We start from the raw sequence: 17,970 nt of genomic DNA, 5'->3' as shown, positions 1-17,970 counted from the left end.
CAAACAAAATAACTCTTCCTTCCTTTATTACCGTCGTGCTCTTCCCATTGGGTAAACCAACAGGCGAAGAGATATCATGTAAATCAGTGAAAAGATCAATATTACCAGACATATGATTTGAAGCTCCAGTGTCAATGAGCCAATCAATGGAATTATACGTACCAAGTTTGTTGCCATCTGCGAAGAACCAGACTTGGCACCCTTTACTACATACATGAGTTCCTTCCAGTGAGCATCAGAAATCGTTGGAACACTCCCACGATAAGAATCAGAAATCGGCTCATTGTTACCACGAGAATTCCCAGCAGCACTAGCAAACTCACCCTTGCCCTTACCAGACGACCGACCACCACTACCTCCCACGTCCTCCACGCCCCCCACCCGGGAAGCCATGAAGCTAATAACAGTGGTCCTTATCATGACCAGATCGTTTACAATAAGTACACTCAATCCGTTCGGAAGTTCGACCGGAAGCCGTACCTGTTGCATTAAAATCAACAGTCGTAGAAGAAGAAGAGGTTTCATGTGCCTCGGACACATATTTCTTATGCTCATCAGCAACAACTTTAGCATAAGCAGCATTCATAGAAGGCAAGGGGTCACTCATCAACAAAGTAGACACCACAGAAAAAAAAAAACTGGAAAATAAATAAAATCGAAGCCTTAATTTCTCAAACAAACAAGAATTATGAAAAATTAAAAAAACTAACCAAGATCAATTGAAAAATTTCTAGAAAATAGATAGCTCTAATACCATGTTAAACTCAAGAAATATTTGGAGAAAACGGCTTAAGCTTTGTATTGATCATAAACATATATATATATATATATATATATATATATATATATATATATATATATATATATATATATATATATATATATATATATATATATGCACACACACACAATACATTAGGAAACCCTAATAAGCCTAAAACTCCTAATAAGATAAACTTAACATAAATATAATATTAACATAATTAAACCAAACCGACTCTAATAAGGATCAGTACATGATCAATTAGGATCATACTACATAGTACGTTTAGGATTGAGATGATCCTACTTTTAACCTTATCAAAATGATCTTAAAGGCTGCTAACTCCTTCCTTAAGATCAAAAGCCCAACTCCATAAACGCAATAGTTTCTTTCAATATATTTAATTATGTCTTATTACTCTTTGTTGGAGGACCAACTCAACCAAAAGTTTAATCTGATGATTGAGGCCCGAGAATATGTTTTTATATTCTATCACTCCCCCTCACTGAAAGAACCTTTGGGCTTGAAATGTGGATGCAACATAGACCCACCCATACCTAGTGCGAATTAATTCCACTTTGAAAGAGGGGCAAATCGAGATGAGATTCGAACGACCTTTGAGTCACGCTGACCCCGATACCATGTTGGAGGACCAACTCAACCAAAAGGTTAAGCTGATGATTGAGGCCTAGGAATATGTTTTTATACTCTATTAATCTTGTTGTGAATGAAGTTATCTTGACTTTGTAACATCAATCTTATGTGAGAAAAACTATGTGGCATCTTATTGCATGTAAAGATGTGCATTCAAGATGCATGTAGGCCCTATTCAGCAAAATAATTGGTAACAGGTAGCTTTTAGCAGTTAAATAGCATGTACTTGATAATTAATTTTTTTTTTTTTTTTTTTTTTTTTGAACGGACATGTACTTGATAATTAGTAGTGAGTAAATGCTAGTTGTCAAAATAATATATGAGTGCTTGTCAATATGGTTTTTATTACTCCTTTTTAAAATTTTAAGGATATTACAATCCCACAATTTGATTAAATTACTAATTCAATCCTACCCTCCATCCAAAGTCGTGTATACCAATTCTAACAACTTGGCCTTGAGATCAAGTGTATTAATTAGGAGATATTCAAGATTATAAATAGATTAGTAGTTATAAATATTACAAGTAAGAAGCTTTAATTATCTTACAAACTATTACTATTTTTTCAAGACAATATATATGCGTAGTATTTTAATAAGCCAAAATCTGTCTTTGATTGGAAGAGGTCCTAGTCCCTATTATTTCTTTGTCTCATAATATAGTGTCATATATTAGGATATATGCATTAATCTAATAAATAAGTTGCGTAAATCCTTTGTAAAACTTTGCAATAACCATAATATATACTATATAATATTATAATATACTTTAAAAAGAGTTCTCAAACATGTTAGTTGTTCAATGTCTTGTGACGTTCTCCTCATTTAATCGAAGTTTAATTTCAAAACAATTATCTTGATTTGATCATATATTCATACTACAATAATCCGGGGCATAATCCGAACCCAAAAACTTGGTGGTTATAATATTATAATATGAGTATTACTCTATATTGACTATATCTAATTATCTATACCTAAACCCATAATCTCAATGCACTTATTTATCAAATTTTCTATCAATTTGCTTTATATAATTATTTAAATTATCATTATTAGATGATTATGATTACTTTGAGGATTAGCTACTCAAATCTTTCATTAAAGTAATTAAAGATTAAACTTACCTTAATCCTAATTCTACAAAATTTCATGATTTTGTAGCTTAAAAGTTCTTATTTCATAAAATAAAAGAAAAAGATGATCCATATAACTTTCACCTAACACCTACCACTACCATCACTACGCTATAATGATACTTTACAATCTAATCCAAGTATTATAAGAACATGCAACGACGTCGTCAAATAGAAGCTTTCATACCTTTATAGTAGACTTTCACTTACCGTTGTACTCAAGATTTAAATGATTAACCTAAAAATGAGTTATTTAAGGCAAATAAAACGGAATTAACTAAAACCTCTATTTTTAGCACACGCGTCTTTTCTTCTCAAGGATATGATTATCCCCTAAAAAATCGTTAATTTTACTCCCTTTGTAATGACCGACGTGTCTTTCTTTGCTAATATTAGAATGAAAAATTTGGATAATGAGTGTATTTACTTATTGGAAAAAAATCAATCCAATTTATCCTTTTTAGGTAAATTTGAGAAGATTGTCCCATATCTTTTAATTCGCATTTTTAGGAGTGGATTATTTGAAGCACAAGCAAAAATATTTCCCATCCTTTAATGGTTGAATGTAGTTAAGTGTGGGTGGATGAGTTACTATAAATGGTATGATACAAATTCAATAGAACATTGATTTTTCTAGTCAGAAGTAAGAGATCATCTGGAATAACACTTTGAATAAATTATAACAAAGCAAAAAAAAAAAGAATAATTAGAAAAACGCCAATTTTTTAAACATTGCATGTACTATTAATAGTCAAAATCACCTAGGTAGAGAGCTATGCTAGGGTAAGAAAATTTCTAAATATAGCCCAAATGAAATTCAATCAATTAAGGAGCAAATAAAAATCACAGATAAAATCGTCAAAAACTAATATTTGTGTTCACACGAGATAATGATGACTCTACAATCAATACATAAATAATATGACTTGACAGTCATTAATATAAATTACATGACATAATTTTGACTCAATAGTTTATATAAATATAACCGGCGTACTCCAATCCGCCTTAAAAACTCCAAATTTTAGTCATTCCATAATCCATTCCATTCATCAAAAACTCAATAACAAAAAATCAAATCCCCAAATTTTCCCCAAATTGAAAAATTAAAATCAATTTTTTTTTTCTAAATTTATTTTGTCATAAAAATGGAAACCATAATAAATAAATCCCTCCATCAACGCATCTCCATCTCTGTCCTCCTCCTCACCTTCTCTTACTAAAAGACTCTTTCTTTCTCTCTCCTTTGTCTGTATTTTTTATGTTACTTTCTCGACAGCTTAATTAGAATATAAATTAGGGTTTTTCAATTTTAATTTTCCCCCTTTTCTCTCTCTCATTTTCTCACTTTTTCGGATTCAATTCAAATTCAAGCTTTCTTCTTCTTCACAGGTACATTTCCAACGTTACTTTCTCTCTCCTCAATTTTACATGTTTTTCTCTTTGCTTCGAAGTGTCAACGAACACGACTCTTCCATGGTTAATTTTTTTTATTTTATTATTTAATTTTATTTTTTAATTTTACCAGTTCTTGTTGTGCATTCACGATCTATCCTATCGTTTTCACCAACATTTCCCTTTTCATTATTTTAATTCTAATTCAATTCTTATGATATGTCTATATTTATTATGAAGTTTGCTTATATTCTAATTTCTCTTCATTTTGTTTAATTTGGGTTTTTGGTGTTTTTAATGCCAATAATCTGAATTTTAATTTCTGGGTTTTTTTCGTTATTGTTGTTAATTTTTGCTTGGAAATGGGGTTGTTGAGAGGAGTTTTGTAAATAAATTTGGAATTCTTGATTAATTGTTTTGGGGGAAATATTGTCAATTCATTGCAATATCTGTGAAATTATGAATTTGTATAGAATTTATGTACAAGTATAAGTTATTTAATTTGTGAATATTCTAATTCTAAATTTGGTCAAATTTATTTTGGTTATGTTGACTATTGGAATTAAGGGTGTGTAATTTTTTCTGCAGATCCAATGATCTGATCATTTCGAAATTCGAAAACGAAAGCGTGGCTAAGGTTTTTATTGAATGCGTGCGCTGTTCGTGGTATCATATCATTTAGAGGGTTGTTTGATAAATTAGAGAGGAAGTTGAAATGGTTAATTATTGTTGAATTGAGGCCTAAAATTTTTGGGGGTTTGTAGAGTTGATAGTTTAATTTAGAAATGGCGATAGCGGGTTTGCACAATGTTCCTGTGATTGAGTCTTCAATTCTAAGGGAGTCTCAATCATCATCATCAGGACGAGTTGGAATTCAAGGGAGTATAGGCACCCGAGCATCCTCAATCCGGCAGATGTGGCTGGAATTAGAAGATGAATGCGTGGTGAATCGTGTCCGTGAAAGAGGAAGGGCAAGGTTGCAACAAGAGAGAAATGATGCCTTGTCTAATTGTCAAGAAGGGGAAGGTAGGGGTGGTTTGGAGGATTCGAGTGAGAGTGAAAATGGGTCTGTGATCAACTCTGAGAGCCTCACAGGACCTTTAAATGAGCAGGATGATCGTCAGAGTATGACATCGGAGCAATCTCAAGATTTTGGCCTTGTTGAAAGGGCACGGGTTAGAAGAATTTTTCAGGAGTGGAAGAATAATGGTGGAGCCGCCCAGGCACCCAATGTTCCCCACAGGAACCGAGGATCAAGGTCGCAATGGCTTGGTGAGGGTGAGCGTGAAAGGGTTCGAGTTGTGAGGGAATGGATTCAGATGACCAGTCAACCGAGAGAAGACCAAGTTTCTGAAGCTGGTTCTCAGATTGAACAAGTCCGAGATGGTCAAGTTGTAGATCATAATGAAGGTCAAGTTGAAAATATTCGGAGGCCAATTCGTAGATTATGTGGCAGGCAGGCTCTGCTTGATTTATTGGCCAAGAAGGAACAGGAAAGACGACAAGAGCTCCAGGGCTTGGAGGTGACTTGTCCTGTTAGCCGATTTGCTCACCGCAACCGCATTCAGGTAAGATTTGCATTATATATCTCTATAAAAATTGAGCTTTTTTTTCACCTCCACGACTCCTCTCCCCTGCACCTACAAACACATTTCAAATGTCAGTATGGCTACCAAGTTATTTGTCTAAGTCATCTGCTTATTTTTCTGTTATTGCAACAATGCTTTCTCATTACAAACTTCATAGAAGATGAACTTTATCCCAATTCCAATTCCTGATCATTCCATTCATTTCTATAATATAAGTATATGTTTCTTAGGTCAATAAGTTCTGCTATATTTATTGTACAACAATTCAGATAATCTTTCACAGGAATTGAGAGAACAAGGAATAAGGTTTTTTTTTTTTTTTTTTTTTTTTATTTTTTATTTTTTTTTATGATAATTAATATATACTTTTTTTTTTTAAAAATTCTTTTTGCAGTCTTTACTTAGGATTCGGTGTTTCCAGAATATGCGGTCAGCTGAGTCAAGGAGGCCCAGTTCCACTGCTGAAAGTGAATTGGGGTTACTTAGGCAGCGGCAAACTGTGTCAGGTTTGAGGTATGTTTTTCATTCATTTATGCTTTTTGCAAAATTGGCGTTTGTGAGAACTTGTGGTATATATCGGTGATTTTGTGACTCATCATAGCACCTGAAAGTTTTCTTCGAATGCTTTATGCTGTTTCTGTAATTATCTTAGCATTTTCTAGTGTTCATATGTGTATGTTTTCATTTTTCTTATGCATAACTGACAATTCTGTTTAATCTCTAATGGTGGTTTTAAAATTCGTCATTGTATTATCTTGTGTTTGTATCTGTACTAGGAAGAGATTGTTTAGACCAAGGTGAAGCAATTGTATAAATCCTATGCATAGTCACAGTATGTTACATTTCGTGTTAAGTTCATTAAATTCATCAGATTTGTTATTGCTGATGCAAAACTAGTGCATTTGATGATTGTTTTAAACAAAGATTAGATGTCTTAGTCCTAAGACAACAAAGTCACTTTGCAGCATTACTTTTATTCAAGGAGTAATTATAAAGGTAAAAAGCGGGTTGGTGGGAAACAGATTTGAGTTCATCATATATTCTTGTGAGTTTTGCTCGGTTAGTTTAGGGCTTTAGGTTCATGCTTTTTTTGACCTTAACGGTTTGTTTGGAAAGAAAAGAAGGAAAGAAAAGAAGGGGAGGGAGAATGGAGGAAGGGAAGGGAAAAGAAAGGGAGGGGGAGGTGAGCTCCATTTTCCCTCCAAATCTCTCCAATTTGGAGAGATTATGGTTATTATAGAGAGAGGGAAAATAGATCCCTCCCTCTCCTTCCCCTTCCTTCCCCCAATCTTTTACCCAAACAAGAGATTTTGTCCCCCTCCATTTCTCTTCTCTTCTTTTCCTTCCATTTCTTCCTATCCAAACAAAGTGTAAGTATTTGTGAAAGCTCATGATAAATGAACACTGGCTGTGGTTTGCAATTGTTTGAATTTTGGTGTACTATTTTTAAGTGGAGAAAAACTGCTGATTGAATAATTGGGTGCAGAGTAAATTATAATTGGGGGACATATCAGTAAAACATCTGTATGTGATGTGTATTGATCTGTTACTTTTACCTTTTTTTATTTTTATTTTGTTTTTTATGCTTTGTCCTAGATATTAGGCAGCCATTTCCTAATATCTTTCTGTATCATATTATGTATTATTGTCCTAATCTCATGTAATATACAGGGGAGGTTTTCTATCCAGATTGGACAGCTTTCAAGTTCAAGCAAGTGACCTGTCTGGTAGTTCTTTGGAAAACAGTCCTCATAGTTTTAGAGATGATCAAACTCAGGCTAACAGCACAAATGAGGGCATTGACAGTACTCATGTACCAAATGATCCTCAGATTGAGGTCCTTGATGGTGCTCAAGTACAGAATGAGTTTGCAAATGAGATCCTAGATGATGCTCAACAAAATGAGTCTGCAAATGAGATCCTTGCTGGGACTTATGAACAAAGTGATGTTGAAGGAAATGCTGGTGTTGGTCCATCTGCTGATGTAAATCAGTCGAGAGAAGGCAGTGGGCACATTAATTTGCAACAATTGGAAGTTCAAGCTGAAATGACGCTGGAGCTTGCCTCAGATGCGGAGAATAGATCAGAGACAGTTACTAGTGGGCTTGCTGTAGGTTCTTCAGACGAGGGCTACTTGCTGATGAATTCTCAAGAACCTTCAAGAAGCGGAAGCGTAGAAGAAGCCCATGAAATATCTCATCACTTTAATACTCACAGAGAAGATATTAACTTACTTAGTGAATTAGATGATGAAGTCCATGTATCTGAAGAGGTAAATGGCCAAAATTCCAGTATCCAGGTGGAAGACTGGCCAGAACATGTTACAATGTATGATGAAAGCAGATGGCAAGGCAGTGTATTATCAAACCAATGGAGAGATGATGATCAACGTGAAATTGACAGACAACATTGGCCTGTAGATGGTGCAGAGCGCTCTCATGGTGCTTTAGAGAGTGAAGTTAGAGAGCAGAATGATGCGCAAGAAGACTATTGGCATGAAAGTGGCTCTCAGGAAACTCCAAGAGATTGGCTTGGAATGCCTTCTTCTGGGGTGACTTCTGGTAGACTTGATACATATTATTTCTCTGATGATGATAATGTTCATCATATGGAGCTAAGAGAACTTGTGAATAGGTATTTGTTCTTGTTTTCTTCTTCTAATTCTAAAACGGAGGGAGAATAATTTAAACAGAAAAACTATACTTCAGTAGTTCAGTCAATCTGTTGTTTGCTTATTTTGTGTACGTCTGTAATGATTGCAAGTGTTATTTATTGCAGAAGAAGAGTTTCAAGTCTTCTTCATAGTGATTTCCGGGAGAGCCTAGACCAGTTGATACAGTCTTATGTGGAAAGACAAACTAACGCTCCTGATGACTGGGAGCTACATGAAATGTCTCCACCTTTCACCATGCAGAATCAAGATCACCTAAGCACAGACCACAGTGAGGAGTCAGGACCTATTCATGCTGAGGAAGCCCAACGAGTCCTTCCTAGACCACCACCTCTCCCTCAGGCAAATTGGGGGCACAATGGCAATTGGTCAAGGCGTGAATCACAACAGCACCCTGGAACTGTGAGTTCTGTTCTGTTGTGTTTACTACATATATGGTGTTTAGCATTTGCTATCTATCTTGTGCATTGTTTGAATATTGCTTTAATTTATACAACTCTTTGGTATTATTTGCCTTTTTTTTTGGAGGTCATTCATAGAGAGCACCACGATTTGTGTTTTATAATGTGTAGCAAGTGTTCATACTGTTTTCTGGTCCTTCTCAATGATAGCCATTTTGGTTTTAAACTTGTAGCCATTTCCGTACGCTATTTCTGTATTACATGAGTTTATTGATTATCTAGCTGTTCTAGCTTGTTGAGTAAATATGAAACGGTCTCCTTGTTGATTTTTGTTAAAGTTCCCCCCTTGGCCCATCCCCCACAAAGCTTTTGTTTCTTGCATGCTTGACATGCGTCTTTTCAGCTGCAAGATGATTCTATGAACTAATAGTTGTTTATTGGCTAAATTGTCTTCGTTCTGTAGCCTCTTTTTGACTTTACGCATGTATGTTTGTCTCTATATTATAGCCTTTTGGACTTTTACAATTATCTGTGGTTGATAATCCCAGTTTCCCATCTGCACAGGAGTGGGAGATCATTAATGATTTGAGGATTGACATGGCTAGACTGCAGCAAAGATTGAATAACATGCAAAGAATGTTGGAGGCCTGCATGGATATGCAACTTGAACTGCAACGTTCTGTGAGACAGGAGGTCTCTGCTGCTCTGAATCGATCAGCCAATCCATCTGGCAAGTTATTTGGCAGAATAGTTTATATCTTTATTTACTACTACATATAAGTATTTGGTTTATGATATATTCTTGCAAACTCTTATTATTGGGTTCTCATTTGTGTTTCCCTTGCTTTGAACAGAATTGCTCGAAAATGTACTGCCTAAAGATAGTTTCAAATGGGATTGTGTGAGGAAAGGCGTCTGTTGTATATGTTCTAACACCAACATTGACTCTTTATTGTACAGGTAAAATAAATCATCTGAAAATCAACATTATCGTATCTGAGTGAATTATCTGCTCTTTATTCATTATTCATATTTGATTTCGTTAATCGTGCAGATGTGGGCACATGTGCACTTGTACTAAATGTGCGGATCTGCTGGTTCAAGGTGATGGGAAGTGTCCAATGTGCCAAGCACCAGTTATTGAGGTGATCCGTGCTTATTTTATACAATAGAATAAAATGGAGGATGAAAGTTGGCAATTCATGTCAACATAATCTTATTTCATTTTTTGGGGCAATTTCTCAGTGCTCATTCCTCCTGGTTACAAAAATACTGTGTTTTCTTTCCTTTTTCCACCATAATTTCTTTGTATATCCTGAAAATGTTACGACTCTGATAGAAATACCCATTATTTAAAGGAAAGGATAAACCACAGGAGCAAATGGCTTCGTTGATCATATGCTGAGCTTTGTAAAAGCTATCTGATGTTTGTGTTTTTGGTTGTGGGGCTTCTCAACCCTGCACCAATTTATTAGCTATGTTTCTTCGAGATGTACATATCATTTGCAGCCTTATCTAATGGTCACTGTCAATATAAGTTCCGCATCTACATACATCATTGTAATGCTTGCAGCTGTGGCATATTTGTGTTTTTGGTCTCGTTTGCACTTAATGCAGGAACCTTGCAGTAAATACGCCTTGCGTAACTCGATCTTTCTCTTTGCAGTTTTTGATGCTACCCCCTACCCTCGCTTACCCCTCCCTCTCTCATTCATAAATTGTGCAGTGGCTGGCTTAAATTTTAATATCTGGCTGGCTAGCTCGTTGCGGACTTGTAACGTTCTGCTATTCTGGCCCGTGTAATGTTCTTAGCACATAACTTCATACTCTGTTGGGTTTCTTAGCTCTATTTTCTTACTACTAGACATTAATTTCTGTCTAAAATGAAGACTATTGATGTTATTACTTTTATGACCACTAACTGTTCAAAGGTTTTGAAATACTAGTACATTTGACCCTAAAGAATGAAGACTAATGATAGTTATGCATTTTTTTCTAGAGTTTGCATTGGAATATTATATTCTAAAGCTCTTGCATAAATCACTGTCGGGCCTAAGATTTTAATGTATGCCTTTAGCCAAAAAGCTTGAAAATATAAGTTGATTATACTAAGAGAGTGTAAAGGCAGGTACAAAAAACTAATTAGTACAAATATAATGAAATATGAAGTTCAATTATGCTTCTGAATGGTGTATAGGATAGTTATACCTCTAAATTTTTTTTATTTATTTACTTGCCCCTCATTTTTGTAAATTTACTCTTATAAATGGCTTGTGGATATTTATATGCTTCAAAATATTTGTTTTAATATCTTACTCGTTAATGTTACAGTACTTGTTAACAAATTAATGTCTGGTAAATTTCAAACTGAACCCGGTATAGTACTTAAAATGGCAAAGATGTAATTGGAAAAAAATAAAAAACAAAAAAAACCAATCGACTAATGAATGTTACAGTAAGTAAATGTAGTAGATGTAATTATATCTTCGAATAACGTAATTTTGTGATCCTATCCAACGATTTTTTATTTTATTAGTTTGTCAAATACTAATTTAAACTTGAATTTGAGTAACTTTGTATACACATTTGTTAATGACTACTACACTGATAATTAAGTTACATGTCATCATAGAATAATACGAAGTATTTTGGAACGGGAAAAGTAAAAGTACATCAGCAACTTTTTAGTGCAGCAGGCCACACCATGCGGCAAGGGTTACTCGAGTTTTTTTTTGTTAGGGGTTATCTTTACTTGAGTTTTTCAGTCAGGGGTTACTTGAGTTTTTCAGTCAGGGGTTGCTTGAGTTAATTACTCGGTCAGAGATTACTTGAGGGGTTCGGATAGGGGTTACTCGAGGGGTTCACTCGATTAAGGGTTACTCATTCAGGGGTTACTCGAGTTTCTCGGTCAAGCCGCATACAAAAAATTATGATTCGAGTAACCCCTAACCGAGAAGCTCGAGTAACCCCGGCAACTCGAGTAACCCCTAACCGGAAACTTGTATCCCGGAAACTCGAGTAATCCTGACCGAGAAACTCAAGTAACCCCGGAAAACTCTAGTAACCCCGGAAAACTCTAGTAACCCATGACCAAAAAAGCTCAAGTAATCCCTATCGCACAGTGCCGCATATAAAAATTTGTGAAAGTATATATTGTAATAAATTATAAATGTATGTATAACTATGTTTAGTTTTTTGTTGTTATTATTTATTTCAATCCTTGCAGAAGAGGGGGAAAATTGATAGAGAATATCCATAGAATATTCTCATCCTAGGTTTAAGATATATTTTGTATAAGATTATCTTTGATATCTGTACATATCTTATAGTTACCTAATATGATTGGGTTTCTCATTGTAACCCTATAAATATTGATCAATGAAAATCACTCTAATCAAGGAGTTTATATTATCTGACATGGTATCACAGCTTAGGTTAGATCTTGGGATTATATACAAAAATTCTCACCCTGCCGGTGGGTTAGAAAATTAAATCCACCGGCGGGATATACAAAGTTTTTTATGCTTCCGCAAACACACATATAGATTTTTTTTTTCTTTTCTCAAAGTTTTTTTTAGAATCTTTATGTAATCTTGCGCCTCCCACCAACAGTAGCAATCGCGAAAGCCTCCTCCATCATTGTTGGCAATCGCATACACTACCGCCTCCCACTACTGGCAGTAACCACATCTGCCAACCTATTCCATGTGCCGCACTCTATTTCCACCTCCCCATAACCAACAATGATTCTTACATTGCCTCATTGGTTTTTTTAACACATAATCACATAGATTTTGTTTGGGTGGTGGTATATCACAATAAGGTCAACTTTTGCACATCTCTTTTGCTATCAAGTTAGCTCCTTTTATTGTTGCAGCACTTGGAATCTTTGTGGAGTATTACTTCTTGCTACCTGGTTTCTCTTATGAGAATTGATTAATTTCAAGCGGTGGGATTTAATCTTTTCTTGCGCAATTTATTTTTCTTCAACTGTGATTTCACGTAGTAGTGTAGTGTCTTCTTCCCGATGATGGTTTGATCCCTTAGCTTCTTCTTCTCTGGATCTGCAACTTAGCCCAAGTCTGTGTGCGACTCTTCTCCTTCTCCTCCGACTTAGCAATGCTTATCTCTACTTTATGTAGGTCGTGGCTATTGCTTCTCTCGTCATCATCGGCACATTTCTACTACTTTCTCTTTTGATCATGGGTTACTATACTATCCTTACCATTCGATGCGTGATTCAGATCCAATCTGAGCATCCGATTTTCTCCCGCTCTGACTGCGGGGGTGTGATAGAGAATATTCATAGAATATTCTCATCCTAGGTTTAGGATATATTTTGTATAAGATTATCTTTGATATCTGTACATATCTTACAGTTACCTAATATGATTAGGTTTCTCATTGTAACCCTATAAATATTGATCAATGGAAATCACTCTAATCAAGGAGTTTATATTATCTGACAAAAATTACTTACAAAAAATAACAAAGTAAATTAATTAACTAAGCATGGCAAAGCCACTCCTAAGATATCATCTCGGAAAAGACTAGTAATTTCAGATGGTACACATTGAAATACCATACCCTTCTGTTTGGGCAACACGCCAACACCTACATTAGCTAATTATCAGCTACTTCATTCCCTTCGCGATAAGTCGATAACAATGACAAATATGAATTGAACAAACCAAAACGACGATAATCATTAATAATATGATAGCTTTCTCTTCGATAATCTAGTTTATGAAGCGGTTCAACATATGCTTGGTTGTCCATATAGTGTGTTCATTTTGATCGAGGACGGAGACTATCCTTACTAAGTATGGTCTTCTTTACTCTCATTTCTTTGTTAATTTTCTCTTCTTTACTGTGTTATTGTTTTTGGTTATCGGGATTGATTGTTATTACCCCTAATACCTTAAGCAAATTCCTAGAAACTATCCCTCTAAGATTTGCCCTAAACATGATTTAGGAATTTCAAGCATTGTTCTACCAAAAGAACTTGTCCATAGTGGCTTCCAATGTGTATTCCATACATGGTAATTATTTCAGTTTAGAAGGAAAGGGCCTGCCTACCTCAACGAACGAAACCTTTTTGGTTTTAATTCCCAAAACTAACAATCTAGAGCTTCACTCGATCACAGTTTCGCTCCATAGGCCTTTGTAATGTAACGTACTCCGATCCGTATAAGATTATTACTAAGCCCATTATGAATCACATTAAACCTCTCTTACCGAAAATCATTGCAAATTTACAAACAAGTTGGTGTCAGGTAGATGGAATAAATAAAAACATTGTTATTGTGCAAGAGGTGACTCACACAGTGAAGAGGAAACAAACTGGGAAAGATTATACGTAGTATGTTAATCAAAATCGATTTTGAGAAAGCTTATGACCGCCTCAAGTGGAAGTTTAGAGACGCTTGTAGAAATAAAAATCCTTATCTATATGAATGAAGTAATCATGAATAACTTCACCTTCCATGCGAGTTCTTTAGAATGGTTAACTATTTCTTTTAATCCAACAAGAGGGTTACAAGGCAAGTTGATCCACTTTCACCTTATCTTTTTGTTGTTTGTACTTAGCGCTCAAATCAAGTGATCAAAGAGACTATTATCGAGGAAAACTGGAAACCAAAAATACTAAAGGAAAAATAGCTCGGATTATTAATCCCAACTTTGCTCCGTACGCCAATATTAATCTCAACTTTCGTTTATTCACTATCACTCCCAACTTTATACCCTATTAGTTTCTAATGCATCCAACTGGTCATCTAATTTAATGTAGCAGGTCAGCTAGACACGTGTCAATGTATGATTCGCTTAAAAAAAAAATAAAGTTAAAAATAAAAATAAAAATAAAATAAATAAAATTAAAATGAAATAAAGTAAATAAAAAAAAAAAAAACACCTTCTCTCTCCTCCCCTTCCCTCTCTGCCTTCTATGGTTCTCCACCAGGCCACCACGGCCACCAGCAACCAACCAGACACCGATAGCCTTCCTGCCCATCTCCCCTCTCCCCACCTCTGTATCGCCGCATCCCTGCCCACCTCCCCTCTTTCCCTCCCCTGCGCACTTCATGCACTCCACCAACCTCCTCGCTTCCCCTTCCCTGTAACTCCACCAACAATAGCCGTTGCCACCACGACCAGCCCAACCCCTTTCCCCCGAGCGCCGGTGCCGGTGCTTCCCTAATCACCTCCCCTTTCCTCTTCGATCACCCCGCAACCAGCAAACATCCCCCAAATCCTAACCCCTAACCCTAACATTCGAAACACGAGGCAAACCGGCAACAAAATTATCCACTAATGGCCGAAATCGACCGATAAAGGGTGAAATCAACCATTCAGCCCCAACATCGACCGATTTCGGCCACTTATGGCCAATTTTGGTGGTCGATTTTGGGGAAGGGGGTTGTTTTTTGGTGGGGAAACGGCCGTGTAGTGGATGTGGTGGCTGGCCATTTCGGCCATTTGTGGCAGTGAATTTTGGGGAGGGGGGCTGTGAAGGTTTTTCTAGTAGTGGTGGGCTAGGAAGGGAGTGTGTGTGGTGGCTGGCTATGCTGGGCTGCGTGTGGGGAGGGTGTGCGTCGGTGGTGGGGGTGGTAGGGCAGGTGTTGGATTAGTTTTAGGAAATTTAATTTTACTTTTACATTTTTTTTATTTTCTCTTTTTTTTTTCAACCAAGTACATATTGACACGTGTGCAAAAAAATTTAATTCATAAATGTTAACTTGATTAACCGGTTTCAAGTCATTTGGGAACAATAGAAATTAATCTCATACAAAGTTGGGAGTGATAGTGAATAGTTGCAAGTAGGGATTATTATTAGTGGACGAGACAAAGTTGGGATTAATGGGGCCAATTTTTCCAATACTAAAATACCCCTCCTTTATCCTTTCATGTTTGTTCTCTCTCATTTAAAAACCTAAAATACTCAATAATATGCCATTAATATTCCACAATTGCGCAGTAACCTGATAATGAAATTAGCAACTACTACCTCCGCTTCGAGTTACTTGCAACAAAGTACAAGTTTGCGGAGGCCGAGGCAAAAGATTGAAGTGGTGTTAATTAAAGGGTGGGTATAGTATTAGGAGAGATAAAATGGAGGGAAAGGAAGTGGTCCCTTATTTACTTTTTGATTGCATGTGAGGGGAATATTTTTAGTGGGTTTTCCCCCCCTTTTATTTCTGATTTTACAACAAGTTTTCCACTTGTTTTGGGAAAATTATTTTTCCCTCCTAATTTTTCCACGAAAATTAAAAAATTCACCCAAATTCAAAATTTTCAATTAAGTCAATCAAAATTTCCTCTTTATAAAGAGGTCACCCCTCCAAATAAACCCATCTTTTTTCACTTCATTTTAGATGGGTTAATTTGGGAGGGGGGTGGGTGATAAATTCGAATTGTTTTCCACAGAAACCAACAGTACTTAAGTTCACAAAATACAGGCAGCCCTAGTAAATTACATTTTCACTAACATTAGTTGTTAATAATCCTAATTCTAAGTGCTGAGTTGAATTAGGCTCCATTGAAGACCGCAAAAAAAAAAAACCCCACAACCGCCACTTCATCACCTTCACTTGCTCTGCAAAAAAAAAAAAAAAAAAAAAAAAGGGACTCATGGAATTCTTTGAATCTGATTGTTTTGGCATGCATCAACTGTATGAAGATGAACAGCGGCAATGGGACTACTACAGCATGGGACTTCATGATTCAGTCCATGATGAATCAGAATTGGAAACTGAGCAACAGAATGGTGAACATGCAGATGGTGGGTATGATGTAGATGTTGATGAGATACATATAGAGATAGAGGGGACTCCAATTGAAGAAGGACATGGAAGAAGGGCAAATAGAGAACTAACTTTGGAAGAAAAGAGACAACTAGTTGATGAAATTTTGGTGAACATGGAAGGGGACTTATTACCATTTGGATTTTTATCCAAAATGGCCAGAAAACATAATGTTCACAGATCAACAACAACTAGATGGTTCCAGGTAATTAAAAAACATTTAGGGGAGGGGACCACTGAAATGAGCTATGTTGCTGCCCTTCATATGTCTTCCTCAGTGATACACAGATTAAAGAAAAAAGGCAGACTTAGAACACACACATCAACTAATCACCCATCACTCACAGACAATCACAAAATTGCAAGACTTAAGTGGGTTTTAAGCTATGTTCACCCTGTTCCATCTGTTGGGAACCCAAATTTTAGAGATATGAAGCACACAATTCATATTGATGAAAAGTGGTTCTACTTGAACCCAGAAACAAGAACATTTTATCTGCTACCAAATGAAGACAACCCATATAGAGCTCAACAGTCTAGGAGGTTTAAATTGAAGGCTATGTTCATGGGCATGGTTGGGAAGCCACTTTATGATGAAACAAGAATCTCTTGCATGATGAGAAGTTTGGGTTGTTTCCTTTTGTCAAATATGACATAGCAAAGAAGACAAGCAAGAACAGAGCCAAAGGAACATTGGAAACTAAGGTTGTCCAGTCTGTGAACAAGGATGCTATAAGGGACATGCTACTCAACCATGTCATTCCAGCTATACATGAGAAATGGCCCCCCCATTTACCAAAGGATATCCTAATACAGTGGGATAATGCTAAGCCACACCAAGTCCCTAAGGATACAGAATTCACAGAAGCATGTCATGCATATGGGTTCAACATTGAGTTTGTCTACCAACCAGCACAAAGTCTAGACTTAAATGTCTTGGATTTAGGTGTATTTAGGGTCATACAATCCATTCAGTATCAGTCTTTCCCAAAAAGTCTTGATGAATTACTAGAAAGGGTGAAAGAAGCTTGGGAGGGATTTGATCCAATAGTGAACAAGTATACATGGATTACCCTACAGTCTTTCATGCTTGAAATACTAGAAAGGAAAGGAAACAAAAAATTTGTTCCACCACACGTGAAAAAGAGACATTTGGACAGTCTAGGGCAATTACAAACTTGCTACAAGTAGACAAAGAGCTTTTGAACACAGTGGTGCAGTATCTGAACACAATAGAAGTGCCAACAACAAGCAACCAACATCAAGATGCCAACATGGAGGTAGATGCGGACTAAGTAAGCAAGGGACACTGAATATACTTTTGAGACTCATAGACTGCCACACATAACCATGCAAGCCTAAACTTTATTTTATTTTTTGTTTTATTTTAAGTATTGGTTATGTGTATTTTGGTAAATACTTAGTCCTCATTTCTAGGCAGTCATGTATTAGGGCTCAAAGGATTACTGTCCTGTAGACACCCATTTGTGTCTCCCCAAAACCAAACCCGGTGATGAGTACCTTTCACGTCGAATCATAATCGAATGAAGTGAAAGTGTG

At 36.1% G+C, this 17,970-nt stretch overlaps 2 protein-coding genes across 3 annotated transcripts; both read left to right on the top strand.

Moving 5' to 3' along the window:
* The first annotated feature begins 3,533 nt into the window (after nt 1-3,533).
* Nucleotides 3,534-10,007, top strand: LOC110696831. 2 transcript variants are annotated; one of them, XM_021874164.1, is made up of 8 exons: nt 3,534-3,944; nt 4,536-5,515; nt 5,931-6,049; nt 7,208-8,170; nt 8,315-8,609; nt 9,173-9,338; nt 9,463-9,568; nt 9,663-10,007. In XM_021874164.1, the coding sequence occupies exons 2-8, from the start codon at nt 4,733-4,735 to the stop codon at nt 9,778-9,780; spliced, it is 2,550 nt and encodes an 849-aa protein (XP_021729856.1). In that variant the 5' UTR covers nt 3,534-3,944; nt 4,536-4,732; the 3' UTR covers nt 9,781-10,007. The 2 variants fall into 2 exon arrangements, with proteins under 2 accessions (XP_021729856.1, XP_021729857.1); XM_021874165.1 differs by lacking the exon at nt 3,534-3,944 and adding an exon at nt 3,959-4,031.
* A 6,230-nt stretch (nt 10,008-16,237) lies between these two features.
* Nucleotides 16,238-17,601, top strand: LOC110696804. Its single transcript, XM_021874140.1, has 2 exons — nt 16,238-16,984; nt 17,035-17,601. The coding sequence occupies exons 1-2, from the start codon at nt 16,238-16,240 to the stop codon at nt 17,599-17,601; spliced, it is 1,314 nt and encodes a 437-aa protein (XP_021729832.1).
* Nucleotides 17,602-17,970: the final 369 nt, after the last annotated feature.

The sequence above is a fragment of the Chenopodium quinoa genome, unplaced genomic scaffold (genome assembly GCF_001683475.1).
Source record: "Chenopodium quinoa cultivar QQ74 unplaced genomic scaffold, ASM168347v1, whole genome shotgun sequence".
Taxonomy (NCBI): Eukaryota; Viridiplantae; Streptophyta; class Magnoliopsida; order Caryophyllales; family Amaranthaceae; genus Chenopodium; species Chenopodium quinoa.
The sequence above is the reverse complement of the archived record's forward strand: the minus strand, read 5'-3'. Positions and strand labels throughout refer to the sequence as shown.